The 25,807-nt window shown below is 40.2% G+C and overlaps 1 protein-coding gene across 3 annotated transcripts; it reads left to right on the forward strand.

The window, feature by feature from the left end:
• Positions 1 to 7,916: 7,916 nt before the first annotated feature.
• On the forward strand, positions 7,917 to 24,927 carry Ebag9 (estrogen receptor binding site associated antigen 9). Of its 3 annotated transcripts, none has more exons than XM_048457147.3 (7): positions 7,917 to 8,200; positions 12,501 to 12,598; positions 15,723 to 15,801; positions 16,415 to 16,573; positions 18,020 to 18,127; positions 20,888 to 20,979; positions 24,200 to 24,927. In XM_048457147.3, exons 2-7 carry the CDS (start codon positions 12,516 to 12,518, stop codon positions 24,318 to 24,320), a joined length of 642 nt encoding a protein of 213 aa, XP_048313104.1. In that variant the 5' UTR covers positions 7,917 to 8,200; positions 12,501 to 12,515; the 3' UTR covers positions 24,321 to 24,927. The 3 variants fall into 3 exon arrangements, with proteins under 3 accessions (XP_048313104.1, XP_048313105.1, XP_087754896.1); XM_048457148.3 differs by lacking the exon at positions 7,917 to 8,200 and adding an exon at positions 11,543 to 11,624; XM_087898770.1 differs by lacking the exons at positions 7,917 to 8,200; positions 16,415 to 16,573.
• Positions 24,928 to 25,807: the final 880 nt, after the last annotated feature.

Raw genomic sequence — 25,807 nt, forward strand, 5'->3', positions numbered from 1 at the left:
CTAATAAAGAGCTGAACCACCAATAATGAGGCAGGAGGAAGAATGGGTGAGGCTGGCAGGCAGAGAGTGTAAATAGGAGGGAAAAGCTGGAAGGGGGAAGGAGAGGAGGAGTCAGGGGCCAGACACACAGCAGGCTGTGGAGTCAGAGTGAAAGTAAGGTACACAGATGTAGGAAAAGGAAAAAGCCCACAGGCGAAAGGTAGTCCGGGATAATTGAAGTTAAGAAAAGCTGGCAAGAAACAAGTCAAGCTAAGGCCAGAAATTTATAAGAAAGAATAAACCTCTGTGTGATTTATTTGGGAGCTGGGTGGCGGGCCTCTCGAAGAACAAAAGGGCAAAGAGCCCCAAAGAGTAAAAAGAATAAAAGCAAAAAACAGACAACTACAGATAGCTCCTCTCACACTGCTGCTAGAAGTTCCTAACCACTAAGCCACCAAACAATCCTGAAGCAACCCATAAACCTTGTGTCTAAACCCACCACGCAGGGCCCAAACTAGCTGATCCTTATTTTGGAATTTCCCTAATCTTGCTTTAAAGGAGCCTGTAAACTTCTCTCTGGGTCACCATTTTGGCCACCTTGTATGCAGGTATTTTTTGCTCTTAAAATAAATACACTTGTTGATTGCATATGTGACTGGTGGTCTTTCTGTGAGACTTCTCACGAACTGTAACACCTAGACAAACATTTGACCAGAGTTGCTAATAAGGTATTTTCAAGAGTCAGAGGTGTGGCCAGGAGATCCAAAACAACAGCTAGAAATAAATTTTGACTTTAAATAGTAACCATTAAGACGAAATTTCCCAAAAAGATGTGAACTGATAGACAAAGGTAACTGAATCTATTTATTTTAAAGAGTATAAAGTGTATAAAGTTCAAATCATGAAGTCTGCACCTACAACCTATTTGTAATGAGCATACAGTAAAGTACCGAGCTGGCATACAGGGCGCAAACAAAACTTAGAACATGTTACTGAAAAGCTTTAACGGCCCAAAAAACCTCTCTGCCTGTGCAATAATCCGAATCAGACTGAACCAAACTGAATTAGAAAAAGCCCAGGTTTAATGGATACTAACGCTCCTGAGTGGCCTTCTGGGCCCTCAGAGAGGAGGTGGGGAAGGAAGACGGGAAATTACGAGTCTGCCTTCTGGGGGCAGTTTAAACATCCTGTGAAAGTGGTCTTGAGCATCTCTGGGGAGGGGTCATCGTTTGGCGGGCTTTGTCAGAGGTGGAGTCTGGACTGAGGCAACCCGCAGGTGAGGGGGCTTGGACTGGAACTTTCCACCCAAATGTTTGGTTCAAGCATCACTGAAGCTGCTAATGTCCCTATACCCAAAGGGACTGTGATGTTTGGTTGGAAGCATCACCCCAGTCCCCTGACACCCCTATATCCAAGGAGTCTGGAATGTTTGAGTGAAAAGTACCATCCCAAGCCCCCTCCCCTAGGGGTTGCCCCAGTCCAGACACAACTGAGAAAGCCTGCCAAACAATGACTCCTCCCTGGAGATGCTCAAGACCACTCCCACAGGCTATTTAAACTGACCCCCAGAGACGGAACATGTGGTCTTCCCAGTTCGGTTCTCCTTCCAATCTTCATCCCTGGGGGCCTGGAAGGCCACCTAGGAGTGCTGGCATCCATTAAACCTGGACTTTTCTCATTCGGTTTGATTTGGTCTGATTTGAATAATTGCATCAGTGGAGAGGTTTGTTGGGCCATAAAAATCTTTCACCAAACATCCCAGACTCTTTGGGTATACGGGATGCCAGGGCCTGGGGTTACGCTTCCAACCAAACAATCACAGGGTGTTTACTTGTGCTGAAATGATCGGGTGCAGCAGAATGGACTGAACTGGGCTTAGATAAAGTTTTGAGTATTAACCAGCAGTCTGAGGAGCCAAGAGGGGCGTTGTGGCACTTCAGCTCCGACCTCTGCACTTTTACTCTGTCTTTAAAACAAAGGCCCGAGACTCAAAGGAGTTAATTTCGAGCTACAGCTTCAACCCTTAATAATCCTGTTCCTTTTACTTTTTAAATAACAAGCTACTGGCAAATACGTCCATTGCTGATGATGGAAAAAAAAAAGCCTCCTTTGTTTTGCTTGGAGGCAGCATTTCCAGTAGTGAGCTTGAAATCATGCTGGACGAGAAGATGAAAAGCATCTGCGCCTGAAAATCTGCACCAATTTTTACTGCTGCTTCCATTTCTGTTTACATTATGACCTTTAGTTTGCAAAATAAATCCACAAGGAAGGTCTTATTATCCTAGTATTGCAGATATAAAAACTGAGCCTTAGCGCTGTTGAAGGTCATAGCTGTCATGGCCAGCTTGTGGTACGTATCGGAAGGGTTGAGTCTTTCACTGTAAGTTCGCACTATTGTCAAGTTTGCAACCCACATACAAGAGAAATCATATTAGTATTTCATGTTGTACGACAACACATTTGCATTCCGAGATGATAAAAGACTTTGTATCTCCATATCATACTCAGATCAAGATTACTTAAGGGAAGAGCAGAATGGTGTTAAGTCACCAAACCATGGTCCTAGACACAGGGTGAGAACTTATCCCTTCTTTCTCTTTAATCTATTTCTAGTAGAAAGAAAATTAAACCAAATGTGTTATCTTTCTAAACTTTTTCCCAAGCTCCTTCTAAAGAAACTTGGCTAACTCAAACAATTCTTCTTAGATAGTAGGTCCTCTTGTTTTAAGCAATAGATTACTATTGGTTGTTATATAATGGTAGAAACCATCTCAGTGCTTCATGGAAAGTTAATTTTCATTTAATACGACTGAAGCTGTTTTTTTAAAGATGCTTTAGACTGTTCAATATGTTTATTAAGACATTAGCCCTAATTAAGAGATAGTGGTTTTTAGATATTTAAAAGTATTTAAATTTCCAGAATATTGACGTTCATTATTTTGAAAGCAAGTAAAATTCTCTAGTAGCCAGACCAATAAAAACACTCTACTAAAATTATCAAAAAGTCTATGCTTTCAAACGTCTGACTCAGTGCTATGAACTCCAAGTGTTCTGTCTTGCCTGGTCAGGAAATGGATGTGACTTCATAATCTGTATACAACTGTGAACAGTTGTATCATTAATACAACTGAATAAATAAATGAACAGTTGCTCATTAATAAAACTCTACTAACATTCAAGTTTCATCAGTTGGTCTAAGTTGAAAAAAAAAACAACCAAAAACCAAAAAAGAGATATCCCTTGGTGAAAAGCCAGAAATTGGTCAACCTCTGAACAGGGTTAGTGCAGAAGACTCAGCCACAGCTGGAGAACCTAAACAATGAAGACCCTCCCAAAGGGATCCTGAATAAAATGAGGAGGTTGGTCGGTAACTTTAAAATGGGCAAATATTTTATGCACAAAACAGGCAGGATGAACTAAACCCCACTGAGAAAGGCAGTATAGAAAATGTCATTCACCTACATTTACTATCAGGAACAGTTACAATCAGGAAAAGTTACAATCAGTAACGGTTACACTATTGAGTGTTTTCTTATGGTAATTTTAGTGGGCTGTTTTATTGCCCTTTCTACTGAGAATCTGAAAATCTCTTTTGTTCTTCCTACTTTAGGTCTGGTCATCCTCCCCTGGCCCCAGGACAAGACTTAAAGTTGCACTCTTAAAGAAGTGCTCTCTAATTGAGGGTCTGGTTCCAAAGTGCTTGGATGTAGCCCTAAGTCCTTTGTTTCTCGGTTACTTTTTTTCTCTCTTGCTGCCCTCTATGCTGATTTTCTCTGAGAGTTTTCCAAGGGTACAAAACATATGAAAAACTTATTTGGGAAATCTTGCAAACTGCGATATTCCTGAATAGAGTATTTTCATTTGGCATTGTCCCTTTGGCAGCCCAGTCAGGTTGTTTTGAGAATATGAAAATCAACTTGTTTAAGTGCAAATATGGAAAACTATAAAACACCCTTGGCTAAGGGAAGGTGTCTCAGTCCGAACAGAGGCCAATTCCCCATGCAGAGAAAGGCTAGAGACATCCTAAAGGTGAGGTGTGTCTTCATTCCACACACTAGCATGAACTCACACCCGTATTCCAGCAAGGGATCCTGAAGTGTTGACCTGTGAGATCACCAAGAAGATTTAAAACATTCTCTTATAGGCACTTTAATAGGAAATTCAGTTTTCAATCTTCTGTTTGGTTGTCTTGGTTAGGGTTCTCATTGCCGTGAGGAAACACTATGACCAAAGCAGCTCGGGGAAGAACAAGCTTGTTGGACTTGTGCTCAAATCACTGATCATCACCGAAGGAAACCAGGACAGGAACTCAAAACAGGCAGGAACCTAGAGGCAGGAGCTGATGCAAAGGTTATGGAGGAATACTGCTTCCGGCTATTTCCATGTGGCTTGCTCAACCTGCTTTCTTACAGAAGTTAGAGCCCCACCTACAATTGGTTGAGTCTTTTCAGAGGATCACTAATTAGGAGAATGCCCCCACGAACTTGGCAACAGTCCTATCTTATTATGGCATTTTTTATTCTCAATGAAATTGAGGCACCCTCTTTGATAATTCTAGCTCTTGTCACGTTGATAGAAAACTAGCCAGCCAGTACCATTGTTTTTCTATCATTCTATGTTGTGAAGCAAGGATGGACCCAGTCACCAGGTTTTCTATAGAAGTGTGTGCCCTCCTTCCTTTTAGTTGGCAGTAACAAATTAAAAGAGAAAAAATAATCATGAAAAGGAAGAAATTAACATGGGGTATAATAAGTAATTTGTAACAAAGATGTAAGTAATAAACTTTAAAAGATAAAACAGCCTGGTGGTGGTGCACACCTTTAGTCCCAGCACTTGGGAGGCAGAGGTAGGTGGATCTCTGAGTTCAAGGCCAACCTGATCTACAGGGGCTACACAGGGAAACTCTATCTTGGAAAAAAAATCTCATGTCAGAATTATTGGATTTTGAAAATCCAAAAAATATTGGAAATTATAGAGTATTGGAATTTGGATGATAGAAGAGATTACTGTTAGGATACCTGTTAGCAGACTGCAGGGGACTTCTTTAATGTGGTCAATTGTTGAATGACTATAATTTATGATTGCTTGATATATGCCAGACTTCACGAAAGTATTGTAAGCAGTAAATTCACTTAAAAGGAAACCCAGATTAAGAGATTAAATAATACATCTGTGTTTACCTAGAATGCTAAATTCACTTTCTTCCTTTTTGCAGGGTAAGCATACTAAATTGTTGGCTTGAATTGGTGGTACATATTAGGAATTTTCCTAACACGAACTCTCTGCTGATGCAAAAATACCAATCAAGCCAAATCACAACAAGCCAAATTAAAAAATATCCCAGTTTAATCCTGCGATCTCGGTGGCCCCGAGGTGGTGGTGGGGGGGGAGGGAAGGGAAGAGAGCACGGGGGAACTTTCCAGGGAAGCAGTTTAAATAGACTGGGGGAGTGGTCAAGATTTTGGTGGGCTGTCTTGACCCTCCTCCAGGGAAAGGTGAAGGTTTGACAGGGATGGGGCCTCCAAAGATGAAGGCCAGAGACCAGTACTTGGGACTTACAGTACGTATTAGTCATTCCAGAATACCGTGGAGGCTGAGGTAGGAGGGACTTAAGTTCAAGATCAGTAAGACTCTCAAAGACAGATAAAGAAAATAAAACATCCTGGGTGGTGGTGGTGAATGCCTTTAATCCTAGCACTTGAGAGGAAGAGGTAGGAGGATCTCTGTGAGTCCGATGCCAGTCTGGTCTACAAGAGCTAGTTCCAGGACAGGTAGGCCTGTTACACAGAGAAACCCTGTCTTGAAAAACAAAAACTAAACCAAAAAAAAAAAAAAAAAGAAAGGAAGGAAGGAAGGAAGGAAGGAAGAAAGAAAGAAAGAAAGAAAGAAAGAAAGAAAGAAAGAAAAGGAAAGGAAAGGAAACACAATAAATTACTGATAAAACTGTGGAGCAGATTGCAGAGAGGAGGATGGGGTAGAATGCTGGAAGTTAAGTGACAGATAATGGATGAATAAAAGGCAGTTGTCACTTTTTTCCAAGTCTTTTTTTATTGAGCTATACATTTTTCTCTGCTCCTCTTCCTCCCCGTCTCCTTCCACCCTCTCCCGTGACCCCCACGCTCCAAATTTACTCAGGAGATCTTGATATATGAAGAAAAAGACTAGTTGAGAAACAATTTGGAAAAAACTGTTTTCAGCTTTTGGATATATCAGACACACACACACACACACACACACACACACACACACACACCCCTACTTTCCAACAGTAGCTTAAGGGTTCCTAATCCAATACAGTCATAAACTCTAGGTGGTTCTCAATCTTTCTAATGCTGTGACCCTTTAATACAACTCCTTATGTTGTTGTGACCCCCCCAACCATAAAATCATTTTTGTTGCTTCTCATAACTTTAATTTTGCTACTGTTTAGGGTTGTTCGAGCCCTAAAGGGCTCGCAATCACGGCTTGAGAACAGCTGCTCTAGGGTTTACTAGCATACAAGATAGAAGACAGCATAGAAACTCATAAGTAAGAATAAGGAAACTGTCTAGGCTAGACTCTGGGGGAACAAGGGTCTATGGGAGGTGGAAGAAAAAAAGGGGGAGGGTGTAGTGGGGGTGGAGCATGTGTTCAAGATACAATGTATACTTATGTGAAAGCATTTTTATGGGGCACAGTAACATGTACAATGAATATGTACAATAAAAAGTAAAAACAAAACAAAAATAAACAACATAAAAATATCCAATTCCAAGAGAAACACAAAAGAACAGGAGCTTGGTAATGCCTAGCCCTGATGCAGGCCAGGATATAACGAGGAACTTAGAGGAAATGCTCCTTTACTTGCAGTTAAAAACTGAACTAAGATTTTAGTCGAGCAGGCTAAATCCTGGAAGAAACGTGTAAACGACTCAGGTGCCTCAATAACTGGAGTCTGTCCTAGTCAGTTCTGAGACAGAGGAGCTCCTCCAATGCTTCCTAATGTAGACGCAGCTTCCCCTTGGCCCCATCTGCCGGGCGGGTTTTTACGGATGGAGCAGAAAGGTCACGGGCGAGACACTCATCTATACTGGAGGAAAGGAGGACAACTTGGCACAAGCCCATTCGCTCCACGACCAAAATAAATAAATAAATAAATAAATAAATCAGGGAAAGCAACAACTACTGCTATCAACCAAAGGCCAGAGTTCAAGCTTCCTTATCACTGCTGCGCTAGCCACGCCCTCTACGCCCATTGGCTTGCGGCTTGTACGTCAAAGAAGCAGCCTATCCCCTTATTGGGCCAGAAGAGACGTGGGGCGGGGTGCGGAAGAGAGAGCCTGGAGACAGCACCTAGCTCCGCCTTGGAGGCGGGGCCAAGGCGGAGAATAGGGCGGGGCCTGGGCGGGGAGTAGGGCGGAACCTGGGCGGATCCGGGGCCGGGGGTGGGGCGGGGCTTTTGGCGACGGGGCGGCCATGGCGGCTGCGCGGCGGCCACGGCGGCTGCGACGGAGCGCGCGCCTGGCTTTGAATGAGCGGAGCTGGGGCTGAGCCGGCCGAGCGCGAGCGCGGGGTAGAAGCCGTGGGCGCGCTCGCGAGCGCAGGCCTGCCGAGCGCTCGCGCGTGTGTGTGTGCGCGTGCGCGCCCGCGCGCGCGGCCCGCGGCGGATCGGAGCCTCCGCCGGGCGGGCGGGCGGGCAGGGGGAGGGGCAGGTGAGTGTGTGCGGCCTGCGCGCGCCTGCCCGCCCGCGAGGGGGGCTTGGCTCGACCCCACCCGCCTCCCGACCACCCGTGGTCTCCCTCTGGGTCGTCCCGTTCTTCCTGCCCTGCCGCCTTCCTCTTCGGTCCTCTTCCAGCGACCTCCTCCACGCCGGGCCACCCCTGGGGAGGGGGGGATTGTTTCCGGGTCAGGGTGACCTGTGGGGCGAGCCCGGCGTGGCTAGGAACCGGCTGAGCCCGTGTGCCCTCGCCATGCCACGCGCACCGCCTGGGACACCGGCCTGTGCGCTGCCGACCCGGAAAAGCCCCGTGTTGAGTCTTCCCCAAGGGCAATGCGCCTCCTTCCTGTCCTCCCTCTCCGGGCCTCGCACCTCCGAGGCCCGATGTCCCCAACCTCCGAATCTCAGCCCACCCTGCTGGCTCCCACCTCCTGCGGCGTAGAGCGCCTCGCATGACGCCCGCCGCCGGGCGTGGGGTTGCGTAACCAGAAAGCTCGCGTGTTGTTTTGCTCATCTGTGCAGTGGGTATGATTTTCGTTTTTTCCCCCGTCGGCCAGATTCTAGGTGGGTCATGCGAAAGTGAAAATGATTTCAGTTAGGAAACTCTCCGCGGAGTCATTTCAGAAGACGGCCCACCTAGATGGCTTTGCCAGCGGGGTCACATGCGAAGGCCCGATGGTACAGAGACGATTTTTACCTCCAGCTTGCCAAAACAGCGCTGCTGTTTCTGCTTACTTGCCTCTGCTGGCGACCCATCGTTTTTCCTGTTTTGGGTGCAGGGGGATTTTCATTGGAACCTTTGGGATTTTTAACTTCAGCGAGTTCGGGACTTCCTTTGAGTCTGTTCTGTGCTGCTGTAGATCCTAGGACTTTGGAGTGTTTGTATGATAAGGCTCGGGTTGTGAAGTACAGCACTAAATGACCCGTTGAGTGGGTATCACTACTTGGTGTAATGAATTGTAGGATGGATCTTTACTCCAGGATGTGATCACTGAGCACAAGGAGGGATTGACTTCATGCAAGATTCTTTTTCTTTAGGCTTCCCACCCCAGCTATTGAGAGATCTTTCTCAGTTGGCACAACAGACCTCTCATCCTAATTGCTTGATCGGAGATGTCATTTTTTCAAAATTCTTCCTCTGTCATATATCGTTTGTGAATTTTGTTAGTCATTTTAAGGAATGTTCTTTAATTCATGAATTTTGGTAGTAGGTTATTTCAATATTGCCCGGCTCTAGAAAGCATTTTAAAGCACCCAAATTACAAAGTAGACCCAAATATTTTTCTAATTGATGATCTGTAGGGTATTTTAGAAACCAGACTGTAGCGATATGTATACGATTAAAATCATTTCAAACGGAATATGTAAGGGAAGCCAGGCCGTGGGATCTCTTCCAGTTAGTCCTGGTTTAACCTGTCTAAATTACTCAGGCCAGTTATGGCCCTCGTCTGTTACCTGGGAGTGGTGAAACAGTTGGACTACATCCCGAACATGTTACGGCCCAAGGAATGCTGGTTCTTTTTCATTCAGGAAATATTTGAGTGCATAAATGCTGGCACTGCCCAAGATTTAGAGATAAGAAACCGAGGCACACTGGTGGGGTCTTGTCTTTCTAGGCTTTTTTTCTTTTGAATAAAGTAGATGTAGAAACTCAAGACCACGGAGTAGCAAAGAGGGTTTCTCTGCAGGAAGTGTTTTCTCCTCTCGAGTGTAGCATATGTTACAGGGTGTGTGCCAATATATCCATCCCTTTGAATTTGCAGCGTTATGTACGAGTCCTGAGTAAGATTTGTCTACGAGTCAGTGTAATTGATAAAGTGTTACTTAATAGCTTGGGTACATTTTCCCCATTTTCGTGAAACTGGTTGGAAATTTTATCCTGGAATTATATCTCCCCTGATTACTGAGGATGTTTGAGACCAGTTTGTTCTTGGTTTTCAAATTAAATCGATGTAGGTTTCAATGTGAGCTGTTGTAGGAGTGTGGAAATGTGCTTATTCTATTCTATTAGATGAGGAAAATATCTATTTCACTAGAAATAAGTTCTGTGGGTTCAGTTAGCAAGTGTTTAGGTAGTACTTGGTTCATAATGGTTAGTGAATTTTAGGTCTCTTTCATTAATTACAGAAGCAGATTTCTCACAGAATCGGAATGTTGTTGATTGCTAAGAGGGAATTCTGTTCTGTAATCAGTAGTAATCCAACTTTCTGGTTTTTCACTTAAACTTGAAATCTTATTTCTACTTTTTGTTGGAGTCATTCAGGGTGATGGGTATTACTGAGTAATGACACTTAGGAATGTATGAGAAGTGTAGCTACAAGACTGAATGAAGTTTGTTCTCAGCCTAGGGCAGCGCCCTGTCACAGCACCAAAATAGTAAATGTCTTTTTTCCTCCCAAAAAATCTTACAGGAGTATCTCTTTGGCTGTATGTCCTTTCCTAGTGTTATATACCATTGAGCTATAAAGCTACCTTTTAAATTCATTTCTTCCTTCCTTCCTTTCTAACTTTCTTCCTTCCTTCCTTCCTTCCTTCCTTCCTTCCTTCCTTCCTTCCTTCCTTCCTTCCTCCTTCCCTCCCTCCCTCCCTCCCTCCCTGCCTCCCTCCCTCTCTCTCTCTGTCTCTCTGTCTCTCTGTCTCTCTGTCTCTCTGTCTCTCTCTCTCTCTCTCTCTCTCTCTCTCTCTCTCTCTTTCTTTCTTTCTTTCGACAGAGTTTCTCTGTAGCTTTGGAGCCTGCCCTGGAACTAACTCTTGCAGACCAGGCTGGCCTCGAACTCACAGAGATCCGCCTGCCTCTGCCTCTGCCTCCCAAGTGCTGGGATTAAAGGCGTGTGCCACCACTGCCTGGCCCTGAAAATTTATTATATTTTTAAAATTTACCCTGAATTTTTATTAATGTATATTGTCTGTATAAATTACTGGGCTTCATTATATTTCATTCCTTTATAATGCAATTTGTTTTACCCCCTTCCCCCATTACTATTGTTGTTCTGGTCTCCATCTTCTTACAAATAGTACCACATCTATTTTCCTGTCTTGTATTGGAAATCTAGCTTGTACAAACGACGGGGAAAAATGCTGTATTTGTCTTTCTGATTAGCTTATTTTGCTCAGCACTATGGTCTTTAGTTCCATCCATTTTCTGTGCAGGGCATTAATGCTTACTCAAACTTCTCTTTGGGAAGATTGCTTTTCTATTTGTTGACACTTACTTTTGACCAATCAACTTTAATGAAGCCTTAATTCACCATTATATTCTGTTCATTCTACTTATAATGAGGCATCAAACATTTCTTTCAAATTTTATTTTGCAAATGATAACAACGTACCAAGTTAAAAAAAATCCTTCAGAGAAGTATTGGGTAGGACACATAGGTAGTATATAGATATTACTATGCTGTGAAGTAGAAAATGTGAAGTTTTTCAGTGGAAAAACATGGGTTAAGAAGACTTTATTCCACCAAGAGGGTAGGAAACAATATAGACAACATTGGGAAACCAAATAATGCTTATAAGCCATTGGCATCTCTGAGATTCTTTGAGAAAAAGGAGTCAACTTTGTTGCAGTTTTTGAAACCAAGTATACCACCTTGGGGATATTTGTCATAAATTGTGTGTGTGTGTGTGTGTGTGTGTGTGTTACTTGAAGAAGGAGATTGGTAATGTGCTCTTGGTTCCCTTTCGTTTAGCATCACTGTTCTTTGCCTCTGCTCAGCAGTGAGCCACCTCCAGCCTTTGACATTGAATCGGCCGTTCAGTTAAGATAGGCAGTCTTCATATGCACAAAATACATGGGCGTTGCTAAGGGAACCTTGTGGAACTTTTCCGTTGTACCTTTAGCAGTCTGCATTCTACTTTTAACCCTAGAACCAGAAAGTACTAGCTGTGGTTCTTCAGAAGGAGCTGCCAGTTAATAACTACAGAGCAGTCAAGATCAAGGACCGTGACAGTTAGTGTGTTTTCCTTGCTTTCTTGTTTTCGTCTGTTTTTTTTTTCTTTACTGTTTGGCTGTATGTATTGAGTTTTTATATTGCGGTATAATATATAAATAATATATGCAACAAAGCAAATCGTATTTTACCACTTAGGTTAAGATACAGACCTTAGTTTCCTAATGCATCTATATCTCCCCTCCCATCATGAGAGGCAAATATTTATTATTATTTAATTTTTAACCTACTAATGTAATACTTCATTTAGTTGAGGAAACTTCATTATGAGCTATCTTTAAGAACCTGCAAGTTACTGTTGGGTATGATTTGTCCTTATTCCATCAGAGACTGGATTAATAGATTTACTAAGTTCAGGCCCAAGCATCACTGTTTCTGTGAACAGATGACTAAGTTTGCAAACCTGGACTAGATGGGCTTTATCCTTTGTCTGCACTTACTAGCTATGCTTAGAACATGTTAGCTGACTCGACTCAGTTCAGTTTCTCCATCTGTGAAATAATGAGAGTATCTCAAGGTTAAAATGTTGAAAATATTTTCCACAGTGCTATATTGAGGTGAATCAAATTTTAAAAGGTATAGAAAGGTTTAATATATACTATGTTGTCCTTTTTTGAGCTTTTAAATTGTAAGTAAATTTGTACTAGTTTAGGCAAACCTTTTTTTAGAGACTGAGGGTGAAGAGTATTCTTCCTCACAACTATTAAATGACTTACATTGTATTGGAATTTAATGTTATATTTGTAGCTTTTAGAGAAAAGTGAAGATGTCAGATTTCTCTTAGTGCATAAGGACATTTTAGTTTGGATTCGAAGGAAGAGCCTGGCCTCAGCCACGTGTCTCATGTGTTGTTTTCGTTCCTGTCTTTCCCACAGGCTCTCATTCTCGCCATGGCTGTCACTCAGTTCCGGTTATTTAAAGTTTGTACCTGCCTAGCCACAGTGTTCTCATTCCTAAAGAGACTAATATGCAGGTAAGTGATTTCTGTGTTCAAACTGACCTGTTTGTCTCTTCGTTGGTTTAGATTACTTCCTAACTTCAAAAGACATGGATATCTTATTTAAACTAGTTGTCCTGTTTAAAATACACATTAATCTCTGTGCTTTTTCGAAACATTTTTGCAGATCTAGAAAGGATTTCAGTTGTTTTGTTCTTTCATATGTTCACATCTTCCATTTAAATATATTAAGTAATTAGTCCTGTAAAATTTTGGAAAGAAACAGACCAAGGTTAAATAGTACCATGATCACAGAGAATATGTCTTCTTTCATGTTTGGAATGTTTAGAAGTGGTTAGGCAAAGTTAAGCTTAGGCATTTCCGTGTATATTTCTATACAAATGCTATTTTTGTATTTATTTTTAAAACTTCCAACAGAGAGGGGCTGGAGTGATGACAGTGACTTAGAGTCCTTGCTGCTCTGGCAGAGAACCTGGGTTTGGTTCCTAGCATCCACATGGTGGCTCACAGATCTCTAAACTCCAGTTCTGGGGAATCCAGGGCCCTCTCTGGCCTCTGCAGATACCAGGTGTGCACATGACGCACAGGCACATAAGACACACACAGACTCATAAAATGAAAATGTAGTTTTGAAACTTTAAACAAAGAAACTATGAAAAAGATAAGTGTGTGTGGCCAGAATAAAGTGTTGGCTACATTTGGTTTTCCTTAGATTCTAAATCCTTCTGTCTCGCCACATAGCACACTCCAGCTGCGGCTTCTCAACTCCGAGGTGCCTCGGGACTCCCCGTGACATTCGGAAGCGTGTTCTCAGGGTTGAGAGTTCCCGCAGAGCTGGGTTGGCCAGCAGCTGCTGAGCACTGGTGGAATCCAAATTCAGGCAGCTCGTATGTGCAGCACTGGGGTCTATAGCTTTGCTGGTAACATAGCATTACAAAGCTAGGTTCTTAGGGTGTAATTAAAAGTCATTATGCCATCAAAATTAATGTAGAGCAGAAAGTGAGGGTGGCCGTATTCAGTCTGATTGACGACTTCAGAGGCCAAATGTCCAAAAGACATACATATTTCAAAAGTATTGTATTTTATTTCAAATAAAAATAATAATTTTTATTTTCTGCCCTTTTTTTCCTTTTCTTGTTTTGAAACAAGATGTTGCTATTTCCCAGGCTGGCTTCTATATTTCTGTGTAGCTTAGGCTGTCCTCAAATTTGCGTTCCTTCTTTCTCAGCTTTTTGGTCATAATTAGAGGGTTAAGAAAAGAGAGGTATATGTGTATTGAGCTTTTCAATTTGCTACTGAGAACTCAGGACATATATAAGTACTGAATTGTTTGTGTGTAGGTCTTAATCAGTGGAACTGAAGCCAGAAATGATCCATGCCTTTAATCCCAGCATTGGAAGGCAAAGGCAGGTGACTTTCTGTGAGCCAGCAGGGGCTGCATAAAGCGACTCTGTTTCAGAAAAACAAAAAGCTGTCAACCAGAGGAACTGTTAGGCTGTTAGGTCTTTTGGCGTAAGTTTTTCCAGAGACGCTTAGTGATACATTTAAGGTAGGGTAGAAGGAAAGCGGGCGTAAGTGGTAATCAGCTCTCTGTTCAGTGGGTAGGTTTTAGAATGTACACACAATACTAGGTTGAGCCTGTTGAGAAGTTAGCCTTTGATGAAATGCTGTGGAGTAGAAATGATCACTGGGAGGTGAGAAGTCAAGAAACATATGGAAGAAATGGAGTGGTTGACCCTTGAGGATCTGGTGAAAAAATGTTCAAGTCAGGGAATGAAGAAGAGTGAGCAGAAACTTACTAGGGAAAGCAGGGTGGGAGTAAATAAATGCTAGTACCAGACAGAAGTAAACGGTGTCGTCAACAATTGTCATGGACCGTCGATGTCTTCACGTGTCTGCAGTGTCTAAAACTCTAGTCAGTGTAGGTTAGTGTTAGGATAAGAAATATTTGCTTTCATATCAAGGGCTTTGTTTGTTGTCATGAGTTTCTGTTGTCAGTGTCAGCATGTTTAGGACTGACTGTACCTTCTGTTATTAGGGTAAACTTAGGTGTCAAAACAAAGCTGGATTATGTGTTGTAAAATTCCATACTTGTGGAATAAATTTTGTAATAGGCTGTAATAGTTTTGTCTTCATACATTTGAATAAAAATAAAGTGAATAAAATAAAGCTTGTGAATTTGTCCTAAAATAACCCCGTTCGCTCTAATGGAATGCGTTCCAGACTGCTGGTTTTTAGCTACTGTGTTTTATGTCTCACTGTGTAGCTGATGTTATTCTAGCTGCTTTAAATACGCTTCTCAGTTCAAGCCTTAAAAGAACCTTAGCAGTGTGGCTATGATACTGTAGCTGATAATTAGTTCTCATTAGCCTCAGTAAAGTAGCTTTGAAAGTCTTGTCAGTGTGGATTCTTTAGCTCATGTTAACAACTGAATGATATTATATCCTGATGAATATTTCTCTACAAATCCTTAGAAATCAATTGGTTTAGTTTGGCTAATTGATTTTCAAAATTTTCCTTTTTTAAATTAATTTATTTTATTTCATGTGCTTTTGAAATATGTTTTGTTTTGGATGGATGTATGTCTGTGTGAAGGTGTCAGATCTTGGAGTTATAGGCAGTTGTGAGCTGCCATGTAAGTGTTGGGAATTGAACCTGGGTCCTCTGGAAGCACAATCAGTGCTCTTAACTGCTGAGTCGTCTCTCCAACCCCTGATTTTCAAACTTTTAGATAGTTGAATACTTAATTTTACCAAGAAATCTGTGAAATGTAAAGCTGTCCCTCCGGATTAGTAGTGTAGAGCTTTATCTCCAGATTCCAGAACACTGGAGGAGCACAGGCTTCAGAGGGGCTTGCGTTTGTGTTTGATGTTCAGTTCATGCCAAATCCAATAATTTTGTCTATAATTCTAATCCTAACCGAAAAGGAGCTACTTTGCCCAAGATTTGAGAAACATTGGCAAGATTGCTGAGTCATGCTTTTCACCATAGCTTTCTGAGCAGTTATTGTTTAAAATAATAATTATAAAGTTGAAAAATAATTATAAAGTTGAAAATTTTCTGAGTAAATTATTATCTAAAATGTGTTTTCATGTATGCTTGTCTGGGTGTTTCTTGAAGTATATCCTGTTTCTTTCAGATCTGGCAGAGGAAGGAAATTAAGTGGAGACCAAATAACTTTGCCCACCACAGTTGATTATTCGTCTGTCCCTAAGCAGGTAGTCTGTGATGGAGCATGTACTCCAGAGCACGGCTTTTCACACTAGATAAACTACTTCAAAAAGATTGGGTGGTCAGGATTCTTGGTGATTTTCTTATCGTTTGTTTACTTTTATTCAATTCATTATATTGTATGGATATCGTAACATCTAATTTCTCCCCTACTGATTTTCAGTACCTGCCACTTTTATGAAATATTTAATATTTAAATTTTCATGTGCATCCTACACTTATATCATCGTGGGGTTGCCATTTTGTAATTAGTTTTGCATGTGAATTGAGAGTCACGGATTCCTGAGATATTGAAAATTCTGGCTTGTTTTTTGGACATTTGATATCACATTGAGACTTTTTTTTAAGTCAGGTGATTAGTTTGGTTAGGATTAAATGGAAAGTTCCAGTCCACCCTTTGTGGCCGGTACATGTAATGCTAACTCAGTTTTCAAAAGCACCTGCTTGAAGAAGTTTTGGAGTATGGTTTGAATTGCATATATGTCTGTGGCTCAAACAAGTTTTAAAACCAGTGTCTCAGAAAGCCTGTTTCTCTAATAAAGGTCGAGGTGACTGTTAGGCTGTCCTTTTGTGTCTAACAGTTCAAGCAATTACATTTAGACAGATGTGGAGGAGTGGACTTCCTGGGATGAAGATGCCCCCACCAGTGTCAAGATTGAAGGAGGGAATGGGAGTGTGGCAGCACAGCAGAGCTCTCTGGAGCAGCTGGAGCCTGACTATTTCAAGGACATGACACCAACTATCAGGAAAACTCAGAAAGTACGTGCAAGATTCGTGCTTTTGGAGTTTAGAATGCTTCCTAGAGCCTCAGTAAAACTGGAGAGTATAATTGTGTCCATTAGAAAGCCTGTGTATCACTTTGTTTTCTCTAAGATTAAATAAAAATGCTACGTAATTCACATGACCTAAAACAGACCTAATAATACATATTCCCAAGTTTTCTAGCATAGCTAAGTATTTCCAGAAATTCTGTTGGCTCTCAGATAGTAGGTGTTAGTCTCTGCTAAGAGAAACTTAAGCCAATAAAATTTGCAGTTTTAAGAAGTTCCACATATGATGATATCTATACATTAATAATTAATTTCCTATCATACACCATGTACAGCTCTTGCAACCAGTCCTTGGTAGAATACTGTAGGGTTGTTGTGAGTTTGTTAGCGTTTGTTCTTTACTCCCTTTTGAGCTGAAATGAGCTTGCGTAGAGATGTAGAGGTGTTGGAAAGAGCACAATGACTGTTTTTCTGTCCTTTACAAAAATAGGAGAATATTGAAGCGCTCATAATGAGCCCTGACTGACTTTGTCTCATCACTCAGCCAATTCTGCTTCCCAGAAGTAGCCATTCAATAACTTTTCTGCTTGTTTGTATATCACATTCTGCTATTTCTTGATACCAGTCGTGCATACTGTCCACTTCCACCATAGTGTGATAAATGAAGAGTTTCTGCCTCAGTCTCCTTCTAATAGTGCCTTGTTACTCCATTCTGCTCTTCTATTTCAGAAATTCATGCTTTTTATTCAAATACAGAAACATTCCATAAATGTTTGTCTATATGTATATATAGATTCATATATTTTATATAACATGAAAGTATTTTTTATTCAGCACTCCTTATGTGTTTTCTTGCTGTCTTTTTCTTAGTTTCACCCACGTATGTGTGTTCTTTCGTTTTTAAACTGTGTTTAAATAGTCCAGTAAGGAAGGATACTTAACAAATTTCTCAGTTGATGTATATCTTAAATTTTGGAAATATATTGCTGGGATTTAGTATATTATATCATGCCTTATTACATTAATTTCGATTAATGGTGCTTTTCCTGATATTTACAATATTTCAAGTAAATATAATTTTAATACCATTCCACATATTAAAGATGGTAGGTATACTTTTGGTAGAACATATTAGACCTGTTATTATTTAATTTAGTAATTTAAAGTACCTAATTAAATTTTAGGGACCCTCATAAAACAGGGAGAAGGAAAAAATAAGAATTTTTTAAAATGAGATACAAGTTTTCTTGATATGAAGCTGATTTACGTTATAATTAACGTGGGAATTTTGGTACTGTTTACAGAATAACTTACTGCATTGTGTATTATAAAGACGAACAAGCACAATTTAAGCATTATCAAATATGTTGATAAATTATTTCTATGTGGTTTTGTGTAGATTATCCTTGTAATTCTGTTATAATTTATGTTTCAGATTGTCATTAAGAAGAGAGAACCATTGAATTTTAGTATCCCCGATGGTAGCACAGGTTTTTCCAGTAGATTGGCAGCTACACAAGACATGCCTTTCATCCATCAGTCGGTAAGTCTGCCAGTGCGGGCTAGGGAGAGCTTTCATCCTTTTTTTTTTTTTTAAGAAGAGAAAAATTCTTAAGGAATTGAACAAATTTAAAACTTTATCCAAAGCTTATCAATATAATATTGAATAAGATTACAAATTATATTGGACACTTAGTCAGGGTACTGTTATACACAGAGAAGATAGAGACAAAATTTGATGATATTTACAAATTAGAATTATAGGAATTATCCTTAAAATGACTAAGGTAAGTTTTGACTTAGGAATTTTTTTCATCACAGAGCAAGTTTACATTTAAGCTGTGATGTAACTTAAGATGCATTCAAAGTACAAAGTTGGGGTGCCCACTGAGGAGATATCCAAAATGAGAATAAAATCCTGCAAATACCTACATGCCTCCCCAGACCTAAGCTTGCTTTGCATGACTGGTTATGCCAGCTAACAGTTATAAACCCCAGATTCAGTGACTACTGAACATTCATTGTCTCTGAGTCTCTGTGATCTGAGAATCCAGGGGTGTTTAAACTGGGAGATTCTGTCTCAGAGTTGGCAGTGAGTCTGCAGTCGACTGCAGGCTTGACTAGGTTGGGAGGACCAGTGTGTTCACCTTCCAAGTTCACATGAAATCTTTTGGATTTTGTCATGTACTCTTCTATAGGGCTGTTTGGATTTCCCTGTGAATAAGTACTAATTTTCAATAGTGTGGGAAGAGAAGGGGATTGATTATAATGAGGAGACAGTGTTGAATGATTGCATACCGTTACAAACAATAAAATATAGCATCATAGATATTTCTCCTTTCATGCCTTTTTTTAAAGACCCAATCAGTTTTATCAGGGTTGCTTATGAAGAGCATGGATGAGGGATCATTTACAGTGGCAATTTATGGGAGCATGAACACCTTACCTGTGGCTACACCCCTGACGAAAATTCCTCTCCCCCAGTAAGCATTCGCTGCTGCCTGTTGATTGTCAGTGTAGAGTATTTTTCAGATAAGATACTCTTTTTTTGTCCTGAAGTTCATCATTTGTATATGGAGACTTTATACTAAGAATACCAACTTTTTTCTGTCATCTTTTACATATTTTCACTGTTGTTGGCTTCATTTGGATGTTTTTGGTATATTTAGGATGTGTGTGTGTGTGTGTGTGTGTACTTAATGTGTGTGTGTGTAGAGGTGAAATCAATTCTGATGTCTTCTCTATGACTTTCCACCTTACATTTTGAGGCAGAGTCTCCCAGTGAACCTCAAGCTCGCCAGTTGTTTAGACTGGCCAGGGAACCTCTGGGACCTTCCTCTCTCCCTTGCCAACCACTGAGGTTTCAGGCACACACTGTCATGTCCAGTTTCTTACCTGGATGCTGAGGGTCCAAACTCAAATTGTCATGTTTGCATAGCAGGCACTTAAATTTCATGTGCTTAACTGGAAAGTATGTGCTTGTTTTTAAAATTTCCAACATAGATTATTCTAGTTAGACATTGCCGTTAGTTCTAGAGTCGATCTGTATCATTTCTCTCCTTTTTGCTCCCAAAAAGAGACAGAAACAAACAATAAAAAAGGATCTATTCTTCTCTAGTCCAAACTAACAAAGTGAAAACCAAAATTAATTAGAAAACAGTATTCTGTGAAACATAAAATGGCCGGGCAGTGGTGGCGCACACCTTTAATCCCAGCACTCAGAACACAGAGGCAGGCAGATCTCTGTGAGTTCAAGTCTAGCCTGGTCTACAAGAGCTAGTTGCAGGACAGCTAGGACTGTTACACAGAGAAACCCTGTCTCGAAAGAAACCAAAACTAAGCAAACAAAAAACATATAAATCTGGTCTTCCTCAACACACACACACACACACAGTCTTTCTTCAGTTTCCTGTGTGTGTGTGTGTGTATGAATTTTAATTGGTTGCTGACTTGCCAGTGTTTGCACCACTGAAGAAAATGGCTTTCGGCCCTGCTCCCATCCCCCAGCTATCAGTAAATCCTTGTAGGTTGTTAGGTGTAAAGGGGGCCTCATGAGCCCTCCCCACTTCCATGAGGGATGCTGAGAGGGACTCCTCATGGGTGAGTCTTCCGCAGTTAGTCACAGCTCCTGTGAGGTCTGGCGTGCAGTTGCTGTGCCGTTTCAGAGCGGCTGCATTTCACAGTGCTTTACCCATTCCTGCTGCCACTTCCATGGTATTTTCTGAGCCTGACTAGTGGGGGCAGCAGGTCTTGAAGGAGGCATCCTCTTAGAGTGAAACCTTCAGCCGTCACTGGTCATTTTGAGCACTTAGGAGTCTACAGAAACTGTAGCCGATTGGAAAAAGAGGCTTCTCTGACTAAAACTGACTGCAGCACCTGCTTATAGGCGTAACTGTAAATCTTTAGGAGTTAATTTAGTGAGCACACCCGCCTGTTCCCTACTCATGCCTGTGTCCTCTCCAGCCGTGGGCTCATGACCAGGTTCACAGTACCAGCTGTGAATTCCCTGCTGGGAAGCAGACCTTAGATCCAGTCAGAAGTGGTTGGCTCCATGAGGCGTGCCGCTATTATACCAGTAGTGCAGAACATTTTTTACCACTTGGGAAAGTCACACATCACAGCATTGTTGTGAAACCTGTAGTTCTAGGCAGGCTAGAGGCTAGAGCATTCGTGCCTGATGTGGGGAGTGGTAGTTTGGGTTAGACTTAAAACTGCTCTATTTTTTACTGTTTTGGTTTTGAACTGCCGTGTAGAGAGATGACGACTCTTTACGAACTTAGTTTCTCTTTGTTTTCCAATGCAGTCAGAACTAGGTGACTTAGATACCTGGCAAGAAAATACCAATGCCTGGGAAGAAGAAGAAGATGCGGCCTGGCAAGCAGAAGAAGTTCTGAGGTATGCAGATGACATTTCTCTGACACCTTGAGTACACGCTTGAATTTATTTCTTGTGTTTAAGTAAAGCCTACTTTACTTAATTTATTTCTTGTGTTTAAGGAAAACCTACTCTGCCAAATGTCTGTCTGTCTCTATTTTCCCACACTGAACCTTATAGAACTGGTTTCTTATTGAACATGTTCTGAATTCCAGATTTCATATCTCATTATATGGATTTAAAGCACTGTCTAAATCAATACATAATAATCTTAATGGTAAAAATTGCTTGCATATACATACCATGTGGTAGTCACAATCTCCTGTGAAATGATGTGCTGTTCTAAATTAGAAGTTGTCATTTTGATTTTATTGTTTCACAGTTTAATATAGTGTCTGAACTTCACATTTGAATAGAAGTAGCTAATAAGGCACCCTTACAGTCTCCATGTGTCTTACTTTAGTGTCCACAGAAGTATCATAAAACAGAGAAGTCAGATTAACAACCCATGCTACAGAAAAGCAAATAATATTCTGTAGTTTTAAAGTTCATTTTTGTTGAATGGTCATTCTATATTTCATTGAGTAATAAACTTAGTTCTTTTACTTCTTTTTTTGTTTGTTTGTTTGTTTGGTCTTTTGCTGCTGTTGTTGTTTTGTTTTGTTTTTGAGACAGGGTTTCTCTGTGTAGCCCTGACTGTCCTGGAACTTACTTTGTAGACCAGGCTGGCTTCGAACTCAGAGAGATCCACCTCTCTCTGCCTCCCTAGTGCTGGGATTAAAGGCGTGCACCACCACCTGGCTAGTTCTTGTATTTCCAGGATGGGTCAAAAAATAAGGGAAGAGTGAAAAGCAGAACTGTGTTATCACTCAAATGTCAATCCGTCTAGTCTCGAATATGTATTTAAGATCATCTAGCGGGGGCTGGAAGATGGCTTGGTGAGTAAGAACACTTGCTTCTCTTCCAGAAGACCCAGGTTCTGTTCCCAGCACCCATATAGGCTTCAGGGGATTCAGTGTCCCTTTCTGGCCTCTGTGTGTACTTGTATACACATAATACACATATATACATGCAGGCTCATGCACATACACATAAAATATAAAAAAAATAGCAAATAGTGATAGAATTTTTATTTTAAGATTATGATTGTTTTTGCTCTATGGATATAAAATGAATTACTTTTTCCTTGTACTTATGTTTTTTGTTCTTTTCTTGTCTTTGATGGCAAATTTATAGTAACCTTAAATAACCAGCAGAGGGTGCAGTTAAGTAGATATTTTGTTTTGTTTTTCTTTTAAATCGTGTTTTCAGCATGTCTTTTTTTAAATGTTACAGGGAATCATATTTTTAAAGTTGTGAGAGTTTTTCATATTTATCTTCCCTTTGGTCAGTGTAAATGGGTCTTTAATAAAAGGTGTTTTTAAAATTGTGAACTAAAGTAATTATGTTGCCAGGATCATCAGACAGACATTTTTATTCTGAATTTTAGAAATAATAGGTGAAAAATTACTTATTTTTAGGAAGTTTGAGGGGCTTTAATAATTATTTTTGTGTAGGACAAGGATAAAAGGAAGAGCTGTTCATTTGACTCTAATAATCTTAATGACATTGTTATGGAATCTACAGCCGTGAGCACAGCATTTTAATAATACTCTAAAAACTTTCCCTTTTCCATCCTCTGTCGTGTTCCTTAAATAAAACAAAAATGAAAACAGGAATATTTTACTTTATAATGACAATTTAATTGAATGAGATTATTAATATTAGACAGACGGAAGTCATGCTGTGTGCTGCACAGTGTGGGACGTGGAGGACAGGAGGGCATGGAGGACAGGAGGACAGGAGGACATGGAGGACATGGAGGACATGGAGGACATGGAGGCTTGTGGCATTGCTCTCTTTAGAAAGACACTAAGCGTTGTGACAGTGATCTGTGTTCCATTGCCACCCTCAAATCCTCTAGCTCTGGGATCAGTTCAATGAGTATTTACTCTAGTACTGAATCAATTCCAGACATGATTCTGGATGATATATATATATTTGCCTTCAGAAATCTGAATTATTTCTTGTGCCTGGAATGTTGATTACTGATATTTTCATTTTAGATAGGAACCATGTCAAAGTTTCTCTTCTTATAACCTATTCAATCCGTTATAATTGTTTTCCTTTCTACTTTTTAATGCTAATGCTTTGACTTAAGTAGAACTAGTTTAAAGTCAGTTTTCTTTCATTTTTTAAATGTGGTTAGTTGATAATGAAAGTTGGAGTGTTGGCACAAAGAATTTTTTCTCTTTCGTGGAATTTTGGTCATCTGTAACTGCCTCCTTGCATTTGTAGTTGTTACTGAAAATCAGAGGTGTGCGAATGTTTATGAATATTATATTTATGCATTAGCCTCATTTTCATAAACTTTCAGTTGTACATATGCTAATGTAGATGCCCCGGTCTGGAGTGTTCTGCATAGATCTGGTCTTCCCTATTCCATGCTCAGTGGTAGCCTGTGCTTTCCCTCTTCAGTCTTACGGACCTGAGTTACTGTCTCACACCAAACCCAGGGTCCCTCACTCTTTCCTGTGTTCAGGCCCAGTCTCCCTCGCTACACAAGCCAATTGAGCAGAGTGTTTCTGTCATCTCTAGTCTGTGGAGTTATACCAGGCTAAGAGCCAGCTAGAGTCGTAGTGTGAATCTGATAAATTCCTGCAAGTGTGCCGGATGGAGCTGCTCAAATGCTAATCTGGAAATTTCTTGGTTGTGAGTAGAAGATCCATCTGAAATCCTTTCTTCTTTGCAATGTGTTTCTAACATCCTTTAGCAGATTTTTAAAAATATACTGTAATAACGAGAGAATTGATTACAATTTCAAACTTTTTTGGATAGTTTCCCCCTGAAGTAGAGAGTTTTATAGAAATGAGGTGAAGAAGGAAAGTAAGGAGATTTGGGTTCCTTCTCCCTGGAGATGTTGATGCTGTGACTGGAAAATCTCAGCTTGTGACCCATCTCATCCATTTATACAGAAAGAGAGCATTGCTTTTGTAAAGTTATCTTCTAAGATAAGCAGAAATGCTCCTATTGAAAAATCTTTGAAATTTTCAGAGAAATGAGAAAAGTATTAAACATTTCTATTAAACATTATTAAACATTTATTTCTTGATTATAAGAAGGCACCCTTTTTATAATTTATTTGCTATTTTACCTGTACAGTATTTTATGAAAGTAAAGATGGAAATGTGTTTCTTTTCAGGCAGCAGAAAATTGCGGACAGAGAAAAGAGAGCAGCAGAACAACAGAGAAAGAAAATGGAGAAGGAAGCGCAGCGGCTGATGAAGAAGGAACAGAGCAAAATCGGGGTGAAACTTTCCTAACACACGCTCGCCCGTCACACCCCAGTGCCAGTAGGAGAAGCCGGGACCTGCCGCCTCCACGGACAAGCACTTGTATGGACTGGAGAGGATTTCAGAATACAGACACTGCTTGATCTTAATGGGTTCATCGAGCCATCCAGGACACCAGGATTCTCCCACAATACCTTGAACTGTCAATAATCAAGACTCAAAACACAGAAATGATGAGACAATTATTTTCTTCAACATGTTCCAAATATAAGACAATTGTTTGCTGTAGAGAAGTTATTTCAAGTGGAATATACCAGACCAGTACCTCTCAAGCTAGTGTTTCTAGCTGAATAAAGTGGGTGTAAATAATTTTATGGTAGAAAAGTACTTTGCTATCTATTATGCTTTCATTCATTGTGCATAATTATAAGATAATTTTAATAGTCTTTGTTGCCATGATCACTTGACACAAATTAAACAAAGTTTAAGTGGGGCTTTATACCTCCTTAATTTTGTTTTCAGGTAGTGTTGATGTACATTTTCTTTAATTTGAACTGGCATTGTTTGGTACAACATTAAGGAATATGATTTGGATTTTTATGAAAATACATTAAATGCAATAATTTTATTTATCAAATATTTTGTATATCCTTATTTTCTTTTGGATGGTATTGTAATGTTATACAGAGCTGTAATTTATAGTGCATGTATAAATGTTGAAGAACTAGGATTAGTAGCTTTTCCCTTTCATTGCAGACGTCAGGATGCTCTCAGTGTCTTTAAGGATCATAGTTCCTCATCCTCCTTGAAAGCCATTAATTTTTAAATGCAGAAAGCCTTCAGTTGTAATTGATTTTATGAAAGTGATTCTGGAAATTTTCTCTTTTTTATCTTACATAATGCAGGGTATCTATATTTTCAGCTAGAGAACATTATGGATTCATTACAAACAAATTATAAGTATTTTTTGTGATATTCATTGACTTGTTTAAAGAAATAATTACATACGGTGTTTTATGGGGAAAAAAATCATATCTCACAGTTTAAAATACCATTAAATTTTCTCCACAATTGAAATATAACTGGCCTGATTTTCGGTGGCTTTGAAATTTTTAAAGATGTTTTACTTTCTTCAAATTTGTTAGCCAAGATTAACATTTTGTGGGTCTTTAAAATGTCATAGACAGTGTACAGGCCAAACATTATTAATATGGTTGAATTAAAGCAATACTTCAAGTAAAACCACTAACTTGTACATTGAGACTTTTAAATTTTTCTTAGTCTGAGAGATTTGAGTCTTAATTATTATGAGTTGACTAACTGGTGGGAAGAGGTTGTGGTCACCAGACCACATTGCCAGTTACCGTGTTTACTGTTTCTCCAATATATTCCCAGCTGGGTAGAATTAAACTGAGAATTTTAAGAATCTCTTCTCTCCCATGTGTTTGGTTTAGTTATTGTGAGAGTTTTATGTGTTGTCTATGAATGTAGAAGTCATAAAGGATAATTTCCCTTCG

Source organism: Myodes glareolus, chromosome 19, assembly GCF_982192425.1.
Source record: "Myodes glareolus chromosome 19, mMyoGla1.1, whole genome shotgun sequence".
NCBI lineage: Eukaryota > Metazoa > Chordata > Mammalia > Rodentia > Cricetidae > Myodes > Myodes glareolus.

Excerpts from the sequence above, each read along its gene's own strand:
- Ebag9 (XM_048457147.3), top strand. The coding sequence starts at position 12,516 with ATGGCTGTCACTCAGTTCCGGTTATTTAAAGTTTGTACCTGCCTAGCC. Across the intron at positions 12,599-15,722 it reads CTAAAGAGACTAATATGCAG|ATCTGGCAGAGGAAGGAAAT; the intron begins GTAAGTGATTTC and ends TGTTTCTTTCAG. Across the intron at positions 15,802-16,414 it reads ATTCGTCTGTCCCTAAGCAG|ACAGATGTGGAGGAGTGGAC; the intron begins GTAGTCTGTGAT and ends AATTACATTTAG.